Here is a 22,538-nt window from a genome sequence, read left to right on the forward strand (position 1 = left end):
TTGCACCAAAGGGGGGGAAATTAAAAATAATTTGACATGACTTTCTGTTTAGACTAGATCAACCCATGCTTTCATGAGTCAAAAATAATAAATACAGTATTTGTAACATCATAAAATTCCCATTTAAAAAGTCCAGTAGCAGTAAGTTTTTGGAAGACAAGAAACAAATTACAGCAGGTTTACACTGAGAAAGCTTTAAGCCTTCAACATGTCAGATATTTTGGGAATGATTTACCACCCTTTTCTCAAAATAAAATGTAAACTCAATGAGATACAGACACAAAACAGGCCTTCCTATTAAACTTTGACACAAGAATAATGAAACCATCCATAATCTACATCTGATTTGTTTGGGAATTTTTTTCTCTCTCTTTATTTAAATTCCTTGCAAGGAAAAAAAAGGTTCTTGCTGAGAAAAGGGAGGAAAAGGGCTCATTTCAAATATATTTCATATATTTTAAGAATCACTCCTCTTAATTTCTAGTTACCATCATCATGGCCTTATGCATGTGACCTGAAAGCTGCTGACACCAGAGTTCGAAGATTCTGCCTCATTTCAGTGGAGCTGAGATGTCTAAACCAGACTCTTCATCTCCAGCATTTCACAGGCCACTGCCACCACGAAGCAAACCTCCCAAGAGGCAGGAGGAGGACTTTCTCAGTGGATTCTTAGTGCTTGAAGATCCCCTTGGCACTGGTGATTTTTCCTGCTGTATTTGAGCACTGAAGCAGTACATGGCAGAAAGGCACTGAGCCTTCAGTGTCTCTGCTTGCTTCTGCATCATCCCAGAATGACATAAAGGCACCTTGGAAACATGTGGATTTCATCCCCAAACCCATAAAATAGTCATAGATCAAGTAATAGATTTTAACATTTTTTATGGGCTATTGCTTTCCCCGAGGATATCTCCCCTCCACTTTGTGCTAATTTGTATTCAATGCTGCTGTCCTGAAAGCTTCTCTGAAAACTCCCAGGAGATCTATCTTACCTTACCTGTTTTCTCTGGTTTCTAAAATTAATTTAAATCAATTACTTCATATATTCCATCATTTTCTTTAAGCCATTTAGTGAAGATATAGAAATTATTCAACATAAAATACAACCAGATCATTTCACCACAACCGAAAATGTGATTTATCATCACATTCAATTAGAACCCACTGAAGTCAGTGGCAAAAGTCCCATTTATCTGAATAAGGATCAAGGCTTTGATTTACTGTGCCATAGGAGTAACACATAATGGAAAAGGCCAGGATACATACGGGATTCCAATTTCAAAAAGATTGTTTTGAATCAGTTGCTTTCCAAGCATGATGATGCTCAGCTGAATGCAGAGTTCCATCAGACAGCCTCCTGGAGCACACTGCAATTAAACAAAACCAGAGAGTGTGAAGGGATTTAGAGGATTAATTTTTAAATATCCACTTGGGAGAGCTGCCAGTGTCTCCATGTGCCCACTGTCCCTACCACCACTTTTTGTGAGATCATGGAGCTCATTGATTACTTCAAATCTGTGTTTGACAAGGTATTTAATCTCCTCTCATTAAACTTCATTATGGAAAATACACAGAGCTCTGAAACAACCCATGGTGCCCTGGGTCTCCTACATTTCCTTTAAAAATATTTACTATGTAATCAATGTAATAACCATAATGCAGGATCATCAATACTCTTCCAACCTGATCTCTCCTGGGGGGGAAAGAAAACCTTCAATCTTGTAAAGACTTTTATGTCAGCTTTATTGTCAAACCTTGAGTACATCTCTCAGCTTTCAAGGGAATACCCACAGCAGCAATCCCATTCATGAGGGGATTTAAAAAAAATGTTTATAAGTTTAGCACAAAATGGCTCCAGGTTTTTAAGCTATTGAATTTGCCAAGCTTTTAGCGATCTGCAGAATGGGAAGCCAGATTCACACTTCCCAAAGGTCTCAACCAAACCATGGGATGTTTGTGCCTTAGTGCCCAGTAATAAAGCACAGAAATGGTGAAGCTTCACCTAAGAAAGACCGTGAAACAGTCAAAACTGCAGAAAGAAAGAATATAAAGTTTCCTTAGATGGACACCCTGGGTTTTGCTTATTCAAGTTAAAGATTTATCCGCTTGTTTTAACATGTGTTTTCTATTTTCCCCTGTTGTCTCTAGTCCACTGAACAAGGTACACATATTTCTTTGTGTAAAGGATTTTATTTGTAATTTGAATTTCATATGTACTTACCTCTTCCATCCTGTAACCTTCAAACACATACACATAACGACCAGGACGGCCAACAAACCTGAAAGCAAAAATAATATATAAACTAGAATAAAAACAGAAAAAGAAGGTAATATTGACACCATGATTTAATATAAAAACACAAAAATAAGTTAACTTTGAAATCAAGATCATTCATTCGCATTAGTCAAAATATTTCATCAAAATATTTCAGAAGCTGCTTCTTAAACATGAATTTTCAAAGGCTCAGCATCTATTCAGCTTTGATTATTTCAAAGAAATAGGCCTCTATAAATGGTTTTCGACTACATCTGGATAAAATAATTTTAATAAATATTTTTCAGTGATAAAACAATGTAATTAAAAACACCTCACTTGATTAGAGATGGAAAATAAACCTGGGGACACATATCCTAATTCACATTCTCTTACATGTGAATAACGCCCTGAATGGAATTATTTGTACATCTGTACTATTTGTACATCTGTACTCTTCTGGCTACACCAGGAGAAACAATGATATTGACTTTATTGGAACCATAGAACACAAAAATACGGTTAAAAAAGAGAGAATTTGGTGACTTTTTTTCATTGGTGCTTACAATATTTGCAACGGCTGGCAAAATGCATCATTCATCCTCAAATGAAAGGTGCTGGATAAGATTATTGAAGAGTAGAGATTAAAAAATTTTACAGCCCCCAAAAGGAAGAGCAAAATGTAGTAAACAGAATCCAGAGGATGTTTTAAACATTTTTTGCCAAAGTTTTAGCAAATAATCTTTTTAAGCTTCCCATTCAAAAGCATGTGTATGACTGGGTCCCAAAATAAAAGGATTCTGAGCCCATAGGAATTCACAGTTACTTAGCAGGACAGCTGAATTAGCTTTTTGGTCAATCACTTCATTTGCCAGTTGACTGTAGTTATTTCTTAATTTGATACATGAGAATAATGTAAAATAATGTGAAAGTAATAGAAAAAAGAGCTCCAAAATTTTAAATGAAATAGGAAGACCTTTTTTTGCCAAATGATGCTTCAAGGAAAATTTGTTAAACTGTGGAAAGTTAAAGCCTGTAAGCACCACCATTCATTATAAAAACTACACTTTTTTTAAGAAACCAAAATGAATTATTAACTTTAGATAAGCCTGTCAAAGATATTTTTTCAGAGCTGGCAAAGATGACCACTCTCAGGCCTTTGTGCCCATTTTTATACACAGATTCACTAATATAGATACATTATATAAAAATGCATATACAGAAATATATATATGTAAAGGATATTTATCCTACCTTCCTTTAAAAAAGGCAACATAAAAAATTGATGCATAAGAATTCACAAACTTCAGTAGGAATGCCTTCAAAATCAGTCTTTCCTCAAATGTTTTCTCTGTTTTTGGTATTTCTGGGGGAAAAAAAAGCAAACCAGAGAACTGAATCAGTAATAAATATAAAAATCCCTGAATCCCCAAACTTCAAACTTGGGGCTTATATTAATTTTTCTTTTGTACCTCTAATTGGTGCCAAAGCCACTAGGTCTGTCACTGAGACCTGATTTCCAGAGGTATTCAATTCCACAAAGCAAAAGCAGTATAAATTACTCTGCTGTATAATGGATATTAACATACACGAATATATCTGCTACACAGTTACACAACTAAAATAACAAAACATTCATATTCTCAGTTGAGGAATGCTGAAAGCAAAGTACAAAGACTTTCAACCAGAAAAAAACCACCTTAAAAGCATCCTTAACTTGTAGTCCACAAGCCTTCTTTTCTCTGGTGAGATTGTTGAAATGTTTAATGCTAAATACAAGAATAAATACATTTTTGAATATGGTATTAAGTGAATTAAGTGCAAAAATAATGGCATATTTTTGTTACCAATTCACTACATATGTTCTGTATTTCAATATTTCTTGGTTTAATATTTTCAGTATTCATTACTCTGTTCCCAGATTTATTTTCAATTTCTGTGGAAATTTTCTGGCAGCAGAAAGCACAGGTATAAGACAGAGGTTTTTCAAATTGATGGTAGAATCCTTTTTTAAAGATCTTATATGGGTGAAACCCTTGTGTTTCTCTGCTCATCCTGAGCTGTATCTAATGTGAAAGAAGATAATTTTATGATTAAATTTATCATTCTTGGCTGAATTTCTGTGGCACAAAGAAAGTGTGGGATAATAAGGAGATCCAGAGCTCTGGCTTAAGGACTTCATTAAAAATACTGCTGTACTTGTATGGTTTTGTTTCAGGCACAGTTTGAGTGTTCTCTTTGCTTTGCTGTTGTTTTGGGGTGTTTTTCCTTAAAAAAGCTGCATAATTATTTTAGCACTAAAGGGAAAGAAAAGCCTAATGAGCCCTCACTGCCTGACTTTCTTTGTGATACTTTCAACGACATTTTCATAAAAGATCAGTGCACAACCTGATGAGCCCTACGGCATAACCCACCTATAAGTATAAAAAAGCTTAATTAAACCTTCAAACAATTTGTAGGCAATCTCATACACTGAATAGATCCACAAGAGAAAAGCTCAGGGCAGCAGGAATATCGAATAACAGCAGTGCAACTTTTCATTTGAGGGAGAAAAATACTAAACCCTGCCTTACAGAGAACCTCCCCCCCACCCTGCATGGATGAGCTCAGCCTCTGGATGAACATTTACACACCATATATGGTCCCAGAGGCTCCCTCAGACATCCTATACCATAGCTGCAGAGGCATGTGTAGAATTTGTCCTCCAGCTCATCGGATGTGCTGCATGAGAAATGCATTCAGCCAGAATAGGTGCATTTGTAACAGAGAAAACTCCCTCATCCCCCAAAAAATTAAACACAGTGGTGGGTTGTTATGCCAGAATTAGACAGCTGGAAATTTGTAGGTGGAGGATGAGTTGAGCTAAGGGTGGAACTCTCCAAAGGAGCTGTTGCCTTTGCAAGGGACAAACACAAGTAGCTTTGATTTTGTCCTCATTTTACTGGTTCTTCCTTGGCCTCAAGGAAGCGTTGAGGGTGGTGAGGCCCTGGCACAGGTTGCCCAGATCAGCTGTGGCTGCCCCATCCCTGGAACTGTCCAAGACCAGGCTGGATGGGGCTGGGAGCAACCTGGGCTAGAGGAAGGTGTCCCTGCCCATGGCAGGGGCTTGGAACGGGGTGAGCTTCAAGGTCCCTTCCAACCCAACCCATTCTGTGGTCCTGAGTTACAAGTGAACTGCAAATCTTGTCTGGCACCACCTGATTACTGAAGATAATCTGTTCTTCCTGGGAATAGCAGGATACCATCTGCACTTTGGCTGGTCTGATCTGTGATAAAGGGGCATCAGTGCCCCACTCTGCTGGGCCCACAGGAGTCCTGCTCCACCCTGTACAAGCTCTCTGTATTGATAACGACAAAACTCCTACTCTTTTCCTCCTGACTGAGGAGGTATTGAGGCATATGCATGACTGTGATCCTATGATTAAGCCAGTTGCTATCAGTGCTATTCTTGTGCTTACTGATGTAATTTTTTACCTGAACAGAGATTCAAGTGTACTTGGGCCAGGAATAGAAACTTACGCTGTCAAGAGCTACTCCTTCAGCCCTACAAGTATGTTCTTCAACTTGTGGATCAAGTGCAGTGTGAAATGAGAATTGAGAATGTTTTTCTCTTCTCAGTAATGAGAGTTCACAAGTTAAGCAACATTTATCAGCATGCATGAATTGTAATATTTTTAAACATTTTGATTACATTTGGCATCTGAGCCTAGCGCTGGAGAAAGCTGCCTGAGTGAACTTTCTAACTCATGTAATTTGTAGCACTAGAGATTATTCTGACTGGATCCTCCTTAAACAAAACATCTGATGATTGGTTAGGAATGCTGCCCTAATAATGACAGGATTAGAATAAAATGCAAAGTGACAGGGGGGAAATAATCAGCAAGTACGAAATTGTTGTTTCTTTCACAGTTCAGCATGGTGCACATTTAAAAGAGAGAGATTTTTCTCCTGCACTTCCCAAAGAGAGGCCATGGCAATGCCTAGCACTTCCCAGCTCCTGCCTAGAAGCTGCTGGAGAAATCTCATCTTTATCTTTTCCTACTCTTTCCATAGAGCTGTGTCATTCCTTAACATTTGTGCCCTTTCTTACCTGGGCAGGTGCAGTGAACAGAATTGATCAGGTCACACACAGTTAGCAGTCTGTCATGTGAAAGCTGAAAATCTGGGTACAATTTTGGCCTGAACAGTGAGCCTGAGCTCATTTATGCTACTAGAACAAGAGTCCATTTGTGTAACCCTGTTACAACCTGCCCAAAGCCTGGTGCAAAACAGAAATAAACAAATGAACCCACCAAAGTGACAATTTGTGAAAATTAATTGCTTTGTCTTAATATCTTTCAAATACTTTAGGAATTTATTCTAAACAGGATCATACTTCCACAATTCAGGCTTGGACCTCTAACAACTGCAAAACTGTAGTTTGCAATGTTCTTCCAAAAATAGGACTGAAAGAGATGTTTTCATTTGTGAATTTAAAAGTGTTTTAAGAAAATGAGAACAGAAGTCTGAAGAGTAACCTCATGTAAAGGTGCTATCAGTCAACATTCTTGGTCTAATTTATATAATAAAATAAAGCCCAGCCTAAACTCCTATTAGTAAATGTCTTTAACCTAATGTATATAACAAATCAATACTTTAGGCCTAAAGCTCTATAGGAGTCAAAGGAATGACTTCTCTTCAAAAGAAATAAATAGCCAGGCTTGGAACAATATTTTGATGTTTAAAATAAACTTTTAAAGTCCAACCACTAACTGCAGTAAAAATCATTAATAAAAAGTCCAGCCCAGACATGTCCCCAAAATGGAACCAAAAAATCCTTTAAGCAGTAAGAAAATAGTTAAAACTTTCACCAGGGAAACAACATCAATGTAACTTTGTCAGAGCCATCAACATTTTTTAAACAACCCACTGACTTTCTGCAGCTCTTAGCTTAAAGGGGTACCTTCACAGGCCTGAGTGTTTTCACAGGCCCCATCCAGGAGGAAATACTCCTCTTGGACCCTCCTTGCACCCCCTGGTGTCAATACATGGATTAATGAGGAATGTGGCAAGGCAGTTTTACCAATTTCTGTCAGCCATTTGGCCACAGCTCCATAAATTTCATCGAGGATGAGGACTACCACAAGGTTAATGATGACAGCAGTGGCAGTCACAGTCACTCGAACATTGGACCTGGTTGTCTCGTTTGTGCTGAAGGACAAGGCTGCTGCTGTCGTGATTCGGTAGACGATGACACCAAACACTGCTGAAAACGCCAGCATGATCTGCAAACAAATTAACAAGTTTGTTCCATGAATTGGCATCACAGGGCTGTTTCTTAGTGCGAGGTGACAACATGCAGGTGATCAAAATAAAAGGCTCTCCAGCAAACAGGAGCATAAATAAGAAATAAGGAATTTGATGCAACACTCCAAACTGGCACAACAATTCAACTGACACAAGATGATCAGGGGGCTGGATGCTTCACAGCACCTCTCATGTGAAGACAGTTTGAGAGAGTTGGATGAGAGTTGAGATAGTTGTCTAGCCTGGAAAAGAGAAGGCTTCAGGGAGATCTTATACCATCTTTCAGCATCTAAAGGAGGCTTATAAAAAGGAGGGAAAGTGACTTTTTACATAGGCAGGTAGTGGTAAGAAAAGGGAGGATGGTTTTAAACCAAAAGAGGACATTTTTTGTTCGATATTAGGAAGAAATTCTTCCCGTGAGGGTGCTGAGGGCCTGGCACAGGTTACCCAGAGAAGCTGTGGCTGCCCCATCCCTGGAAGAGACCAAGGCCAGGGTGGATGGGGCCCCGAGTGTCCTGATCCAGTGAGTGGCATCCCTGCCCCTGGCAGGGAGTTAGAATTAAAATACCTTTAAGGTCCTTTCAACCCAAACCAATCTGTGATTCTTTTATACTGGTTCCATGGATTCCTGCAGATGGGCACATCTATTCTGATTAAAGCTACACACATCATTCATGCAGTGAAATTTGGGTTCAAAAGCAGGAATTAAGATCTTTTATCTGACAATAGATTCAGATGGCTTGGACTGAAAGGCCTGTATTTATGTGCAGTCAGGTAAATGGGCTTTGCTGGCTCAAACAGCTTCACCTGTGCACAGCAGAAGTGCCAACTTACAAATTAAAGTTATTATTCCCCTGTTACTATTCCTTTAAGGCTGACCTAAGCAGGGTTATTAGGGCTTCACTTTGTATTTGTGTCCAAGAAATCACTTGGTATCCCTGGCATTCTTCGTGGGCCAGCTTTGACCCATGAGATGAGGAAAGTTGGCCCTGCTACTAAAGATCAAGTTCCTACAAGAAGAACTTGAATTTCACAGGGTTGTGGTATTCTGTTAAAATAAAAAAAATCTAAGCCAATCCACAATGAAAAAGAAATCATTAAAACAATAATAAAAAATAGCAAATTTTCACCATCACAGCACAAAAGGGGGAGAAGGTACATTTTTCCCTTTCCTTTTTGCCTTTAGCAAGAATTCCAGTGTACATTCATTATTTTAGGTAAAACATCTTGAGATCATCAGATGAAAGAGACTACCTCAATGTGAAAGATTAGACTACTGCAATTATTAAAATGGGCCTAGGGGCCCAGATTCAAAACACAGGTTTAAGGAAATTTAACAGTTCATTTTAACGATCCACCAATAGTTTATTGAATTCCTGTATGCAGGGGAAGGTTGTTGAATGAAAAGGAACTATTGCAAAAGAACCACAACAAGAATCAGAGTCAAATTATTAAAGGTTGAAGGTGAAAACTGGGCACACTTTTATGAAGAACTAGTAAGCATACTAAGAATTACTTATTTGGAGAAAGTCCTGGAGTTTTCAGATGAAATTTTCAAATATGTTTTGTCAGCAAATAGTACTAGTTAGACCTAGAAAAAATCTAATTTTACTTTTCAAAGAACTATTTCATTAATTTTAAATGAAATGTAAGTTGAATGACAAAAGCCTGAACCTGAAACAGTTTAAATGAAAACTTTTCAAATGACATAAAATATCATTTCCCTTGGTTTTGTAGTTTTCATTGTGTCAAGGAAACATTTCTAGTTTTTATATCTATTTTTCTTTTGACTTACCTACCAAATGAACAGACAAAAAAAAAATTACATTCATGCTGAACTACCTTGCAGTGACAGAATGGGTGCAGGAACACAAGAACCATAACTTTTTCCTTGCTTCCCCACTACAATCACTAGAGTAGAAAGTAAATCCCCAACAAAGGAAGAAAACAAACCAGCACCTGGTATTAATTTACTTCACCTTCCACCTTTACAGACACCTTAAGCTCCTTTCTTTTTCTCAGTTGAGCAACAGATTCCTCCTTCTTAATCATCTTCCTAATACTGTCTTCCTGGTTTTTTCTCCTGGATTTCTTTGCAATTTTTTTCACTATGGTGGTGGACAAGGAAAATCAGAAATTGGATGCCTCATTCTGGAGCTGATGAGATCCCTGAGCCTCCATACACACCTCTCTCCACCATGAATTCCCACTTAGGAATTATATCTTAACAGTAAGGAAGAAGAATCAAGGACAATCCACACTAAACAGATAAAGAGGAAATTTCAGATCATGAAAGTTCAATGAACTTGAACCTGACCTAAGGATTCCTGACCTGGAGGATGAGAGAGTAGCAACCTTTTCAAATCCATGCAATGCCATAGTAAGGTGTACAAAATTACTAAAAAAAAAAAAAAAAGTCATATTTGTTTAAAGAACAAAAATATTTGCTTTGCAAATGCACCAGGGCTTCAGAAACTCTCAGTTGCTCAGCTGTTTAATTTAAACATCTGCTTAGACACAGATGGAAAAATACTCCTTTAGGAGTCTTCATTATCTGTGCATCCAGCAAGAGGAGAAAATTGAGGAGGGCCTGTAGGACTGCACAGTTACTGTGAGCACAGTTCTCACTCCCCAGACAGTCACCAAGAGGGAATGGTTCCTGTATCTTCACAGCATTTCTCTCATTCCTGAAAATACCTCTTCTGCCCAGATTCCTGATCAGGCAGGCCACCATTTGTTCAGGCACCCACTTTGGGGTTTGTTGTCATTGCCAACATTCCCTCTGGCCATCCTTCCTCCCCCCCCCATTATGGCAGTTTCTTCCCTGAATAGCTAAACTAGTCCATCCAGGACTAAACTGCTTAGAAACAGATGTGAAAATTGGCTGCAGAAAAGGTCACCTACTGAGCCTGGTAAGAATGAAGACAAACAGGAAAGCAAGCAAGCTAGATATGAGAAGGAAGCTATAAAACCCTGTGGGCTAGGCTGCTACCTCCATCCAAGTAGGATAACAATTTAATGTCCAGATAGTTCTCTGGCCCCCCAGTAGAGCTATTCTAGAGTCAAATATTACACCATGTGAGTGAGAATAGGGTGGAAGAGGCTGAACTCTTCTGCCTGACACAAACTGATTTTCTTCCTTCCTCTGACTCAGCCAAACAAAGAAAAGCCCCAGTGATTCATTGTTCCATGCCACCCTAGCATCTAGCACTACCAGCATCGTTACACCAACTCAGAAATCTCTGCCACAACATGTGCCTACTAAATGTAGGGTTTATAAGTTGTGTTGTGTTATTGTTAATCACGCTCAAGAAAAGCTTTTAGATGCCCAGCTGAGCCCAAATCTCCTGCTACCATTGATCTCACTCTGCAAAAATACGACTTGTGAATTTCTGTCCTACAATCTCTGCAAAAATGCATAGCTTAAATCAGACTTGGATTTTCTGCCCCCTCTGCAGTCCAGCGAGGCCTTGTGTACAACAAAAGGACTTGATCAGATTTTAAAGCATCCACACGTGTGAATTAATCCTTGGAATTGTTTGGTAATGTAAGACTGGATGAGAGAAGCAAACAGAATGGTTTTTTTCGACCTGCATTTTGAACAAAAAAACCAGCACGCCTAGCTTAATACAGACAGAGGAAAAGCCAGAAAAAAAAAAAAGACCATGACACAATTCTTGAAAGAGGATTCACAAAAGTGAAGTACACAACAGAAGTATGGAAATTAAGAGGGGGAAAAAAAGGGGAAAGATTTTACACAAAGAAAACCATTACCAGCTTCAGGAATCACCAGGGAAAGTAAATCTCAGGGAAAGAGGGACTGAATAAAACAGAATCACTCTATAGCAATGTAGAAATTTTCATGGAAAACACCTATAGATTTGGAACACCCTTTCCCTTTTGGCCTAGGAAAGCTAGCATTAAAAATTCAACAATCGCTTTTACAGCACTAGAAATTGCTCGTGTGCAGGTCTGTGTCTGACTCTTGTACCCCTGCATCCACACATAAATTCAAGATTTTATTATTTATTTTGTACATAGGCCTTATAGTTAAACTAATTAATCTGGGTGAATAATAATATTAATAGAGCTTAACAAGCCCAATAAGGTTTCTCAGTACAATTCTATTTCACAGACTGACAACAACACTTCAGTCTGATCGTTCCAATTCCTCTTTAACTAATCTAGCAGGAAAAAGGGAAACATCCCATACAGTAAAGAGCAACTTGCAATATCCATGTAGAATAGCAGAGCATGCTCTCCCTCATCAAGAGTGGGTTTGAATTTCATGCATGGTTTGCAAGTTGTCTCCTGTAGGTACTTATATATACATAATGCTCAAAATATTGCAAAAATAAGATCATTGTGTCTGCTTTGCAGATGGTGAAAGTCAGCCTAGTTTCACTAGTCACAAACAGAAGTTGAAGAATTGGAGTTCTGCATTTTACGTCTCACAAACTGTAGGTAATAACCCTTTATAAATCTCTCTGAGATGTTTCAGTAAGCAGGGAGGGTAATACCTAGGTTATGAGTCAGGAAAGCACTTTAGGCTCATGCTTAGAGGAGAATTAAACATGTGGTGAAAGTCAAGAGCACATGTAAGCACCTTGTCTGCAAAAGAATGACTTGTAAAAGCTCAGTCATGGCTGTGTGCTTAGTCAGACTTAGTGTGGCCTTCTCTAAGTGAAGTCGTGACTCATGACACTTAGAGATTCTGCCTAAAAAGTAAATATTGGGTATGGCCACAGCATGGTAAACTCACTCAAAATGCTGTGAGTACTTCCATAGAGGACATATCTAAAATGTAGAGAAAATATTCTGAATATGCAATGCATACTTCTTCATAAATATATAAACATATCTAAAAGGGTGTAGACATTCATTTCAATGTGAGCATTTGATTGTCAGAAAAAGAAATAAAATCTTCTCAGGACATCTGGTGCAGTATATGCAAATTTGAGTAAATTAGAAATACACTTAGCTATCTTAAAATAGATTAGGCCGCAGGTGGGTTTCCCTAGTTACATGCTGCAATGGTGTAAACAGGCCTTTCATTGCCATTTTATAGTGACTGTAGGTATGAACGGAAGGTTTCAGTCAGTAATTACTGTAACCAGATGGATAATGGGATCCTTTACCATGTAATTTAAGGTTTGTTTCTGAGGCCTTCCTGTTGCTGTTTACAAAGTCCAGTAGCTTCATGATGGGTTTGTTTTGCTGGAAATTTGACTTTTGACTAGGACAATGGTGTTCCCACTTTAGGGGCTGTCCTGCACACCTGATTCTTGCTCCCAAGGGAGGATTGTGTACCATGATCTTACTGTATACCATGATCTACTGTACAGTCCATCCCTGAATGTGTCTTGGATAAATATTTATCAGCAACTGATTTATTTCACCTGGATGTTGCCTGTTCAGAGGCTCAACCTTTCCGACCATCACTGTGACCAACATATGCAATACTGTGCTCACAACTAAACATCAATGTTATCCCTTCACTGGATAACAGAGATGGAGCAGAAACCCTGGAGGAGAGGCAGAATTTGTGTAATGAACAGCTGGCATAACAGCAAATCAGACTTTCCACAAGCAGCCTTTGGAAAAAGAGATTAAAGCTGGAGGTGGGCATTGAGCTCCATGAGCCTTCCTAGCATTTCTCCCAAACTGACCTTACCTTCAGATTTTTAACATATTTGAGAACAGCAATTCAAGGGTTTCCTTCTAGATGCTCATGGCAAAGTTTCTCACACCTGATAAACAAGCAGAAATTAAATGTATGTTACCATGAATAAAATCAGTCCAAAGTTTGCTGCATATCCAGGCATGCGGTCACTCCATGTCAGTTTCTCCTTTTCATTCTGTAGGCAAAACACATAAAATAAGAGATGTGACAGAACTGTACAACAGGAAATATTATGATTAATAGGATTTGTTGTTGAGAGCCATTCTCAATTCCCCTGCTGTGATTTTGAAGTTTATTATGCGATTTAGAACACGGATGTTTTTAAAGTAGATTTTAACTGAAGATAAAGGAGGGGAAGAGTAAATAAGACATGTAGAAAATGTCTGCAAAATTAAGAAAATATCCTATGCAACTATGATTTAAGTATTTGAAAACATGTATTCAAGTCCTACTAAAGTTCGTATCAGGAGAAATTTCTGAGATTGACTTTAATTCACATTTAGGCAAAGCAAGATTCAAGCATTTATTTTGAATTGCTTCTTGTAAAACTACAGAATAACAGTGCTTGAGACAGAAACCATGATAAGAATGCTGACTACCATTGAACCCAGATTTTTTTCCTAATGGTCACAAGCACCAAATATAACCCCTCAGATAATTATTGGCAAGGCACCCCAATCCTTCCTCTGGTACTTGCTTTATAGCAGAGGGAAACTACAAACTAAGGCCCCTCTGATCCCCATTGCCAACCTTGTTTTTTTTCATGCATAAACGGCATCTCCTTCTTCCCTGAATAATTTAAAGCAACTGTGATCATTGAAATCCAGTACACTTTTTCCCTCCCCACACAAACTCAACTCCAGCCCCAGCTGCATGTACATCTAAAGAGGACATTTGAAGATGGATTTATGTGAGAAATACAATTCCCTCCTCTCAAAATAGATTTCTTAAAATAATAATAAGATCGCTGCTTTGTTTAAGTTAAACTAAAACGATATAATCAAATTAACTAAGGGCACAAAGCCAGCTGCTGTTGGTATTTCTGTGAAGCACCGCTGCTGCCCCATGGACCAGTACTATCCTTACACTGGAGTTAGCCCAGAGTGATTCTGAATTTAAATGAGTTTAAATCAGATTAGAATTCAGGTCCAAGGTTGCCTATAAACCATTTCCAAGGCACAATTGCCCATGGATAAACATAAAAATCTGGGAGTGTTTTGCCTTTGTAAGAAGCTTTCCCAAAGTAGAATTAGGAATGCAGCATATAAGTGCAGAAATGCAGCTGTGGATTTTCTAACCGGGATGTGGAATTAGACCTAGGACATAACCCTGCCTTATACATCCATTGCCATGGTGGTGGTGCCTCAGACACTGGGAGAGATCATTACTCAGCAGCCCCTCTTGTGACTGCGTCTCCTTCGGGACAGTCATGGCAGCACTGGGGCACAGCAGACCCAACCAGAAGCACCAATAATTTGGCCCAGTGTACACAGCACAAAAATACTCTTTACAGTTCATACACAGAGTCCAGCACATAGCCAGAACGCTACTTGAAAAAGCATTCCTGTGAATGCACACATGCATTTCATTGCATTTTGGCCGTTACACACTCAGCAATTCTACAGGACATAAAGAATTTCTAAGTGATTATATTCCCAGAAGGCTTGAAGGACACCACATTTTACAGTATCACAAAGGGCTGTATGGGGCTGTGCTTTGTACTTGTGCTGAACACAGGGCTGATAACAGAGGTGGGTTTGTTATTGTGGAGCAGAGCTTACACTGAGCCAAGCCTTTCCTGCTTTTCTGCTGCCACACTGCTGAAAGAATTTAGGAGGAGACACAGCCAGGACAGGTGACCCCAACTGACCAAAGGGACATTCCAAACCTTATGACATCACGATCAGTGTATAAACTGGGGAGAAGAAGGAGGAAGGGAGGGATGTTTGGAGTAATGGTGTCTGTCTTCCTGAGAAACTGTTGCATGTGATGGAGCCGTGCTCTCCTGGGGATAGCTGAACAGCTACCAACCATGGCAAGCAGGGAATTAATTCCTTGTTTTGCTTTGCTTTGCTATAAAGCTACCTTTATCCCAGCCAGGGATTTTCTGCCTTTTAACCTTCCCATTCTCTCCCCAGTCCTGCTGTTGGGGAGTGAGTGGTTGCTGGCTGGGGTTACACCAGGATGGTCAGCAGGCCGTCTTCTCAGCTCACTCTTTCATGTATTGCTTCCTTGAACCTTATTTTTCCATGAGTTTGCCATGGACTGCAGCACTCAGCCAAAGGGAGATCTGAACAACGTAAGGAGTTGCTAAGCCAACAAGAGAATAAAGGCAATGTTGGATGAAGAAACTGAGCTACTTAGCGTACACTGCCAAAAACAAATTTGGAAATTTAACTCAATATCCCAGATCTCCCAGTTCATCATAGCCTATCCCAGTCCATCTCAGAAGTTTCAGTTCCTTGTATTCCCTCCCAAAGCTCCTAGTCCATCTCAGTTTTTCCCAGTTCATCCTCATCCATCCAGGCAGTAGACGGCTACCTTCTGTTCTTGTGACCAGAGACAGGGTCTCTGGACCCCAGAAGTGGGATGAAGCTGAGTTAGGGAAGGTTTAGGGTGGATAGCAGGAAACCACCCCCAGAGGGTGGTTGGACACTGAACATGGAATTCCCATTTCCCCAGGGAACTGTCATAGCCCCAAGGCTGCCAGAGCTCCAGGAGCGTTTGGACAACACTGCCAGGCACAGGGTGGCATTGTTGGGGGATCCTGTGCAGGGCCAGGAACTGGGCTGGAAGATCCTCTATTTGGAGCAGCCCAAAAATGTAAGTATTGATCAACACAACAAGACAAAATGGATCATGTGTAAAACAATCTCATGACAGATATGTTAGGCTGAGGAACATTCTCCATGATGAACTGTGTTGCAGGGGAATATTTATATGCAGACAGAAAACCTCACAATATAAATTGTTTGGTTTTGTGCCAGAGGCAAACTAAAAGATTTACTTTAAAAAATCGTACTTTTGTTTTCCTTCAATACAATGACAGATTTAAAATTCTAGTGGAGGAAAAGGCAGGTTTTGGTCTGTGTGCAGTGATGTGTTCCTGTTTTAATGTTTAATCATGTGTGGAATGTATTCCTTGAAGAGCTACAGCTCTTTCCCTATTAAAAATAAAAAATGAAATTAAAAATATTCAAAAAAGAAAGAAAGATAAAATCAAATTTCTTCTTCATTTTTCTGGACAGTTTATTTCCATATGAGTTATCTAACATGGCAAAGATCCAGCTCTGCATCTTCAGGATGGGCTTCTAGGCTGTGGAAACCTGGAAGTACTCTGCACTTGGATAGCACCAGGGAGCTTTTGGAAACAGTTCTATGCTTCTCTTTGAATTAAACCACAGCCACTTTGCTCAGATCACAAGTATTCCAGTTATTAATTGATATTTTTCCCTCAAGATGACACCTCCTCCAAACAGGTGTTTCTAACCATCAGCAATGCCAACTCAACTTGCACTTGGGGAGTACAACCAGAAATTTACTTTCTTCTCCATCCTGCTTTGTAGCTCCAGTGCTGAAATTCAGTGTCTTCATTGTGGTTGCACCTGGGTAATCCCAATGATTTCACTGGACTTGCACAGAGCTGTAATAACTGAATGAAATTCAGTAAAAGATGCTCAGGAAAGAACAAAATCTAGGACTCCTCTCTAAGGTCTTACACTGCTAGCACCAAAAATAAGCTACAAAATTATACTTCCAATAACAAAATCCAGAAATTAATTTCTAAGTATGCCCAGAAAGATTCAAATAAGTAATTGCCATTTTTATAAGCACACATTTCTTAGTAGATTTCTAATTTAATTTCTACTTCAATACAAAAAAAAAGCTTTAATTTGTGTAAAAACTGCACTGTCCAAATGAGCACCTAGAAATATGGATTGTGGTATAAATGCAGTTCTTTTGTATTTATGTGACACCTGAAGCACTGTCTGTGCCCTGCAGGCTCAAGACAAGGCATAAAACAAGCTGCTTCTGAAATAAGGGGTCCCTATAGTGTTACTTTGGCCTTGAAATAAGTTTAAGACAAGGAGAAATGGATTCTTCAGAGACATTTGCAAACTATGAGCCAGAAAAGGCCTGCAGATTGTGCAGTTGTGAAAAATAACCAGTTCCAGGGTGATGTCACAAAAAGAGGCATAATCAAGGACAGCATTCCTGGGGTCATGCAGTAGCCACAATGGTCATTACAATTAAGAAAATTCGGCCGAATTCATGGGATTCTTTCAGTCTGTATTTGGGACTAACACTTTTTGAGGGATTGTATTAGCCCTCAGGCTTCTGTGAGGAAAGAAAAAACTGCTGTCATGCTGAGCACCTGCAATGCCTGTGTCTGTCCCTGTCTGAATCTAGAAGTTCTATTTTCACACTCCCACTGAAGCAAAAGAAAGTGCTTTTGATTTCAAACCCATTAAAAGAGAACTTAACTTCTATTCTTCTCACTCAAGCAGCAATTGTAACAGTAAACATGGTTGTGTTTTGTGCGCAATGTTCTGCCTCAGGACTGCACATGGAAAACAAACTGCCAAGGTTCATTTGAAGGCACATGAAGAACTGCAAAATCTTTAATTAAAATTTTTTGCTGTCCTTGAAACATGCAGAGTAGCACAGACACACCACATCTGTCAGTGGAGCTTTCAATGGACACACTCTAAGTCTAAACTGTGGAAGCAATGCAGAACAGAGAGCTTTAAGAAGTGTGTGCAAGGCTCAGTACTTGGATCATGGAAATTAATGGATTTTGAGGCTAAGCAATGTTATTTTTAACCACCCAGTCTTAGTTTCCTTTGTAACCACACAATTTCCTTGAGAAAATTTTTGCTATAAGGACAATAAATGTGATTTAACTATTTAAAAAAAACAACACCTCTAACCACAGCTTGAGCATTTCTGTGATGAACAGTCAGTTACAAGCCTTATTAGGTCATTCAAATTGCTAATTACCTTAGCTGTTGAAAATGTATGGTGTATTTCCAAGCTGAATTTGCCCATCTGCATCATTCAGCCTTATCATTTAGCTGCAAAATTATCAGTTAAGAGCATCTACTGAGAGACTTCTGAGGTGTGGCTGTGCGTTCTTCTGAACTATGATCAGGCCACCTCATGGCTTTTAAGGTGGCTGAGGCCACTCCCTCAGAATGGGAACCATGAACCAAGCCCAGAGCTGTATTTCTTCTCCTGTAATGGGGTTGGAAGTAAATCTCCCACAGGCTACAGCCTTGACATGGGCAACTGACTTGACCCTCCACATAACAGGGCTCATGGAAGTATGTGTGAGTAGCCAAGTCTCTGTGCCTCAGGAGACTCAGCCCTCCCACAGGACCAGAAATATGTCATGTGGTGGGTGAGGGCTGTGCTTCCAGCCATGGAGCCTGGCAGGAAAAAGGATACCAGCCTCATCTCTGTCAATGGAGATGCTAGCAGCATGGAGGAAAGAACCCATGAATCCAAGAGCTTTGTACTCCTTATGAGTCTTAACACTACATTCTGAAATTCCTAATGAAAAATAAAAAGTCCCAGAGTAGCTGTGGCTGCCCCATCCCTGGAAGTGTCCAAGACCAAGTTGGATGGGGCTTGGAGAACCTAGGATAGTGGAAGGTGTCCCTGCCCATGGCAGGGGCTTGGAACTGTGTGGTCTTTAAGGTGCCTTCCAATCCAGGCTATCCCATGATTCTATGACATTTGCACAGCATTTGACACACACATACACACACACATATATATATACACATATTAAATGTATGTAAATGTATGTCTCATGCATGCAATGAGTACCTTGATAAAAACTAATGACTTGGGGTATATTTGTGTTAATATTTCAAGCTATTTCCTTCACACAGCAATAATAACAAAGACTGGACGTCTGCTCTCACTGTAATTTAAATCTGTAAAGCCAGACTTGGTTAAATTAATATGCTGCAATTTACTCAGGAATAAAAATGGTTCCTTTGCTGCAGTTAAACTTCTTTTGACACTGGCACTCAATGCACTGTGGCATATTACAATCTTTACTGTGTGAGTGACATTAAGGTGCTTAGACTTTATATCGCTGTTTAATATCAAGTGCTTGATATTTACATATGGTTCAAGTGAAAACTGGCAGCACTTAGTCTTTTACAATGACAGTTTAACATATGGCTTTACAAGTATGAATTATTTATGTCAACTTGAAGCCATTCAGAATATTACCAGGAAAACACTGTAATTTGCACAAACAATAGGGTTACATCTGTAGTCATAAATATTCATTGTTTGTCAGTGCTCTTTGTAGATGGTTAATAAATCATAATGAGGCTGATCCTGAGAAGGCAAAGGGCCAGCTGTACGAATACATGTGGTGGGATTTCCAAAGCCCCTGACTGTGGTACCTGGGCCTGCCATAGTAGCGAAGGTGGTACTGGAATGTCACAAATTCACCTCAGGGCATGAAGGGATACCCTGTCACCTGCTCAGCTTTTATTTTTTCAATGTATCTCCTGAAAAGTCTCAAAGAATGTGATGAAATATCACATGTGGCTTTAAAATACTATGGTACATCTTTTGGCCACGCAGTTGGAGCTTGGTCGCGCCCTTGGGTTCTCTCTCAGGCATAGGGGGAGCTTCTCTGTGTCTGCAGAGTGAGAATTCCGTCATTGTCACGGGACCAGGAGACAAGACAGCGATCATTCGTCCTTTTGTCGTCCAAAAGCCAATCACAGTCTGGGGTCGAGACCTTTTGACACAATGGGGCGCGAAGATCAAAGTGGATTTTTAATAGGGGTCACTGCGGCACTCGCCACATTGAAGAACAGACAATCCAGTTTGGGTGGATCAGTGGCCCCTTGAGCAGAAAAAGTTGAGTGCTTTGAAAAACCTGGTCCAAGAACAATTGCAGAAGGGACACATCAAGCCGACAGACAGCCCTTGGAACTCTCCAGTGTTTGTCATCAAGAAAAAGCTATCAGGCAAATGGAGGCTGTTACATGATCTCAGGAAGCTCAACGAAGTCATAGAAGACATGGGATCACTTCAGCTGGGACTTCCACCTGTCTCAATGATTCCCAGAGATTGGCCGCTTGTGGTCATTGACCTCAAGGATTGTTTCTCTAGTATTCCGCTCCATCCAGATGATGCTCCAAGATTTGCCTTTTCAGTTCCGAATATCAACAAGGAAACGCCTCTGCAGCGGTACCATTGGGTGGTCCTTCCACAAGGACTGAAAAATTCTCCGACGATCTGTCAATGGTACGTGGCACAAGCTTTGGCACCAGCACGGAAGAAATTTCTGAAGGTGAAAATCATTCATTACATGGACAATTTGCTCATTGCAGCATCAACACAACAGGAGCTGCAAGAAGCTCGTGACTGTGTGATTGCAGAAGTGCAAAATGCAGGTTTGGAAATCAGCATTTCAAAGATTCAAGAGGTTGCACCTTGGAAATATGTAGGGTGGAAGATTTCAGAGAGAACGATAAAACCTCAGAAAATGGAGGTCAGCACAAAGATCAGCAATTTGCATGATTTACAACAGCTTTTGGGAGAGATCAACTGGATGAGGCTGGCTTTGGGAATCACAAAGAGCGACATTAAAGCGTTGCTCGATCTTTTGAGAGGAGACACAGACATTCGATCTCCCAGGACACTCAAGCAAGAAGCAAAGAAAGAGTTGGAGAAAGTCACAGACGCGATACAGAAAAGGCAGGCACATCGATTTGTTCCAATGTTGCCTTTTCAGTTGGCAGTGCTGGGGAAGAAAATTCAGTTCCATGGTTTGATCTTCCAATGGGATGAATCACAAAAAGACTCTTTGATAATCATAGAGTGGGTTTTTCTACCATACAGGCCTTCAAAGACAATTCTCACGGATTTAGAGATGGCAGCACAAATCATCATAAGGGCGAGAACAAGGTTGCTGACAATGGCAGGATGGGAATTCTCAGTCATCAGATTACCTCTGAAGCAAGACTATTTCGATTGGGCGATGCAACAATCGAAAGACTTATTAATCGCGTTGCTAGCTTTTCCGGGAATTTGCACAATCCATTTTCCACAGCATAAAATACTGCAATCACAAATATGTCACAGAGCGAAACCAAGAATAAGTGAAGAACCTTTGGACGGGATCATAGTGTTCACTGATGGCTCAGGGAAGACACACAAGTCAGTGATCACGTGGAGAAACTCAACGAGAGGGGATTGGCAATCAGATGTAAAGATGGTCCAGGGCTCTCCACAAATTGTGGAGTTGGCAGCCATTGTCCGAGCGTTTCAGTTGTTCAAACAACCTCTCAATCTGGTCACAGATTCCACATATGTTGCGGGTGTGGTCAAACGATTGGAAGGTTCACTCTTGAAATAAGTCAGTAATGAGGTTTAACACTCATATCTGGCAAGCTTGAAAACATTTGCTAGAGAGCAGGGAAAGAGAATATTTTATCACGCACATTAGAGCGCACACAACACTTCCAGGGTTTTTAGCGGAACGGAATGCTCGGGCAGACAGGTTGACAATGCCCATTTCTCAAACACTGCCGGACATTTTTGAGCAGGCAAGATTGAGTCATGCGTTCTTTCATCAGAATGCACAGGCGCTGATGGAGTCCTTTTGTCTCAAAAAGAGTCAGGCGACAGAAATCATCAGTGCTTGTCCAGATATTGGAATAAGAATCCCAATATAACTAGTTAGATTGTGCCTGGGTCAGTGTGACCCTCGCTGCTGAGCCAAAGGCGGCTTCTGTGGTGCTTTACCCCAGAGATACCTTGGCTGCTGGAGATTGCAGCAGGGCACTGGTGCAAGTCCAGGCTTGTCAGGAACTCCGTTTACCTCAGGAGAGAGAGCTTCTGGCGATGGTGAAGAGAAGAAGGAGAGGATTCTGCTGGAGGGTTATATCCAGATGTTTATTCCATGGTTACAGAGGTCTGAACCGGGGCAATTCCTCCAACAGAATCGAGGCCGCATGGTCTCATTAACCTTTTAAGCTCGGGGACAGGGTAAGGGGAGGGGACAGGTGAGCTACCAACCAGGTGAAAGGGGCAGGGTCTCAAGGGACTAGGGACACCTATACGGGCCAATGTCCCCCAGGCCTGAGGAGCATCCTTTGAAATCGACCAACCACTCGACGCCTTGCTGGAATCTTAAGCCTGATTGACAGGACTCACTCAGCAAGGGGGCGAGGGGGAAGGGAGAAGGTATAGGCACACCTGGGAAGGGACCCGGAAGTTTAAAACAGGACCTTGCAACACACCGCAACATCCAGACTGTCAGCTTGTGCAGCCACCTTC

General features: G+C 40.3%; 1 protein-coding gene across 1 annotated transcript in view; it reads right to left on the reverse strand.

Moving 5' to 3' along the window:
- Nucleotides 1-22,538, reverse strand: part of ANO2 (anoctamin 2) — a 148,291-nt gene that overhangs the window by 24,189 nt on the left and 101,564 nt on the right. Inside the window, exons 15-19 of the mRNA XM_064730944.1 lie at nt 13,321-13,383; nt 7,314-7,515; nt 3,506-3,617; nt 2,219-2,276; nt 1,264-1,364 (exon numbers count right to left, since the gene is read on the reverse strand). Coding sequence (XP_064587014.1) covers nt 1,264-1,364; nt 2,219-2,276; nt 3,506-3,617; nt 7,314-7,515; nt 13,321-13,383 — 536 coding nt within the window. The remainder of the gene's footprint in view (nt 1-1,263; nt 1,365-2,218; nt 2,277-3,505; nt 3,618-7,313; nt 7,516-13,320; nt 13,384-22,538) is intronic.

Source organism: Zonotrichia leucophrys, chromosome 1A, assembly GCF_028769735.1.
Source record: "Zonotrichia leucophrys gambelii isolate GWCS_2022_RI chromosome 1A, RI_Zleu_2.0, whole genome shotgun sequence".
Lineage (NCBI taxonomy): Eukaryota > Metazoa > Chordata > Aves > Passeriformes > Passerellidae > Zonotrichia > Zonotrichia leucophrys.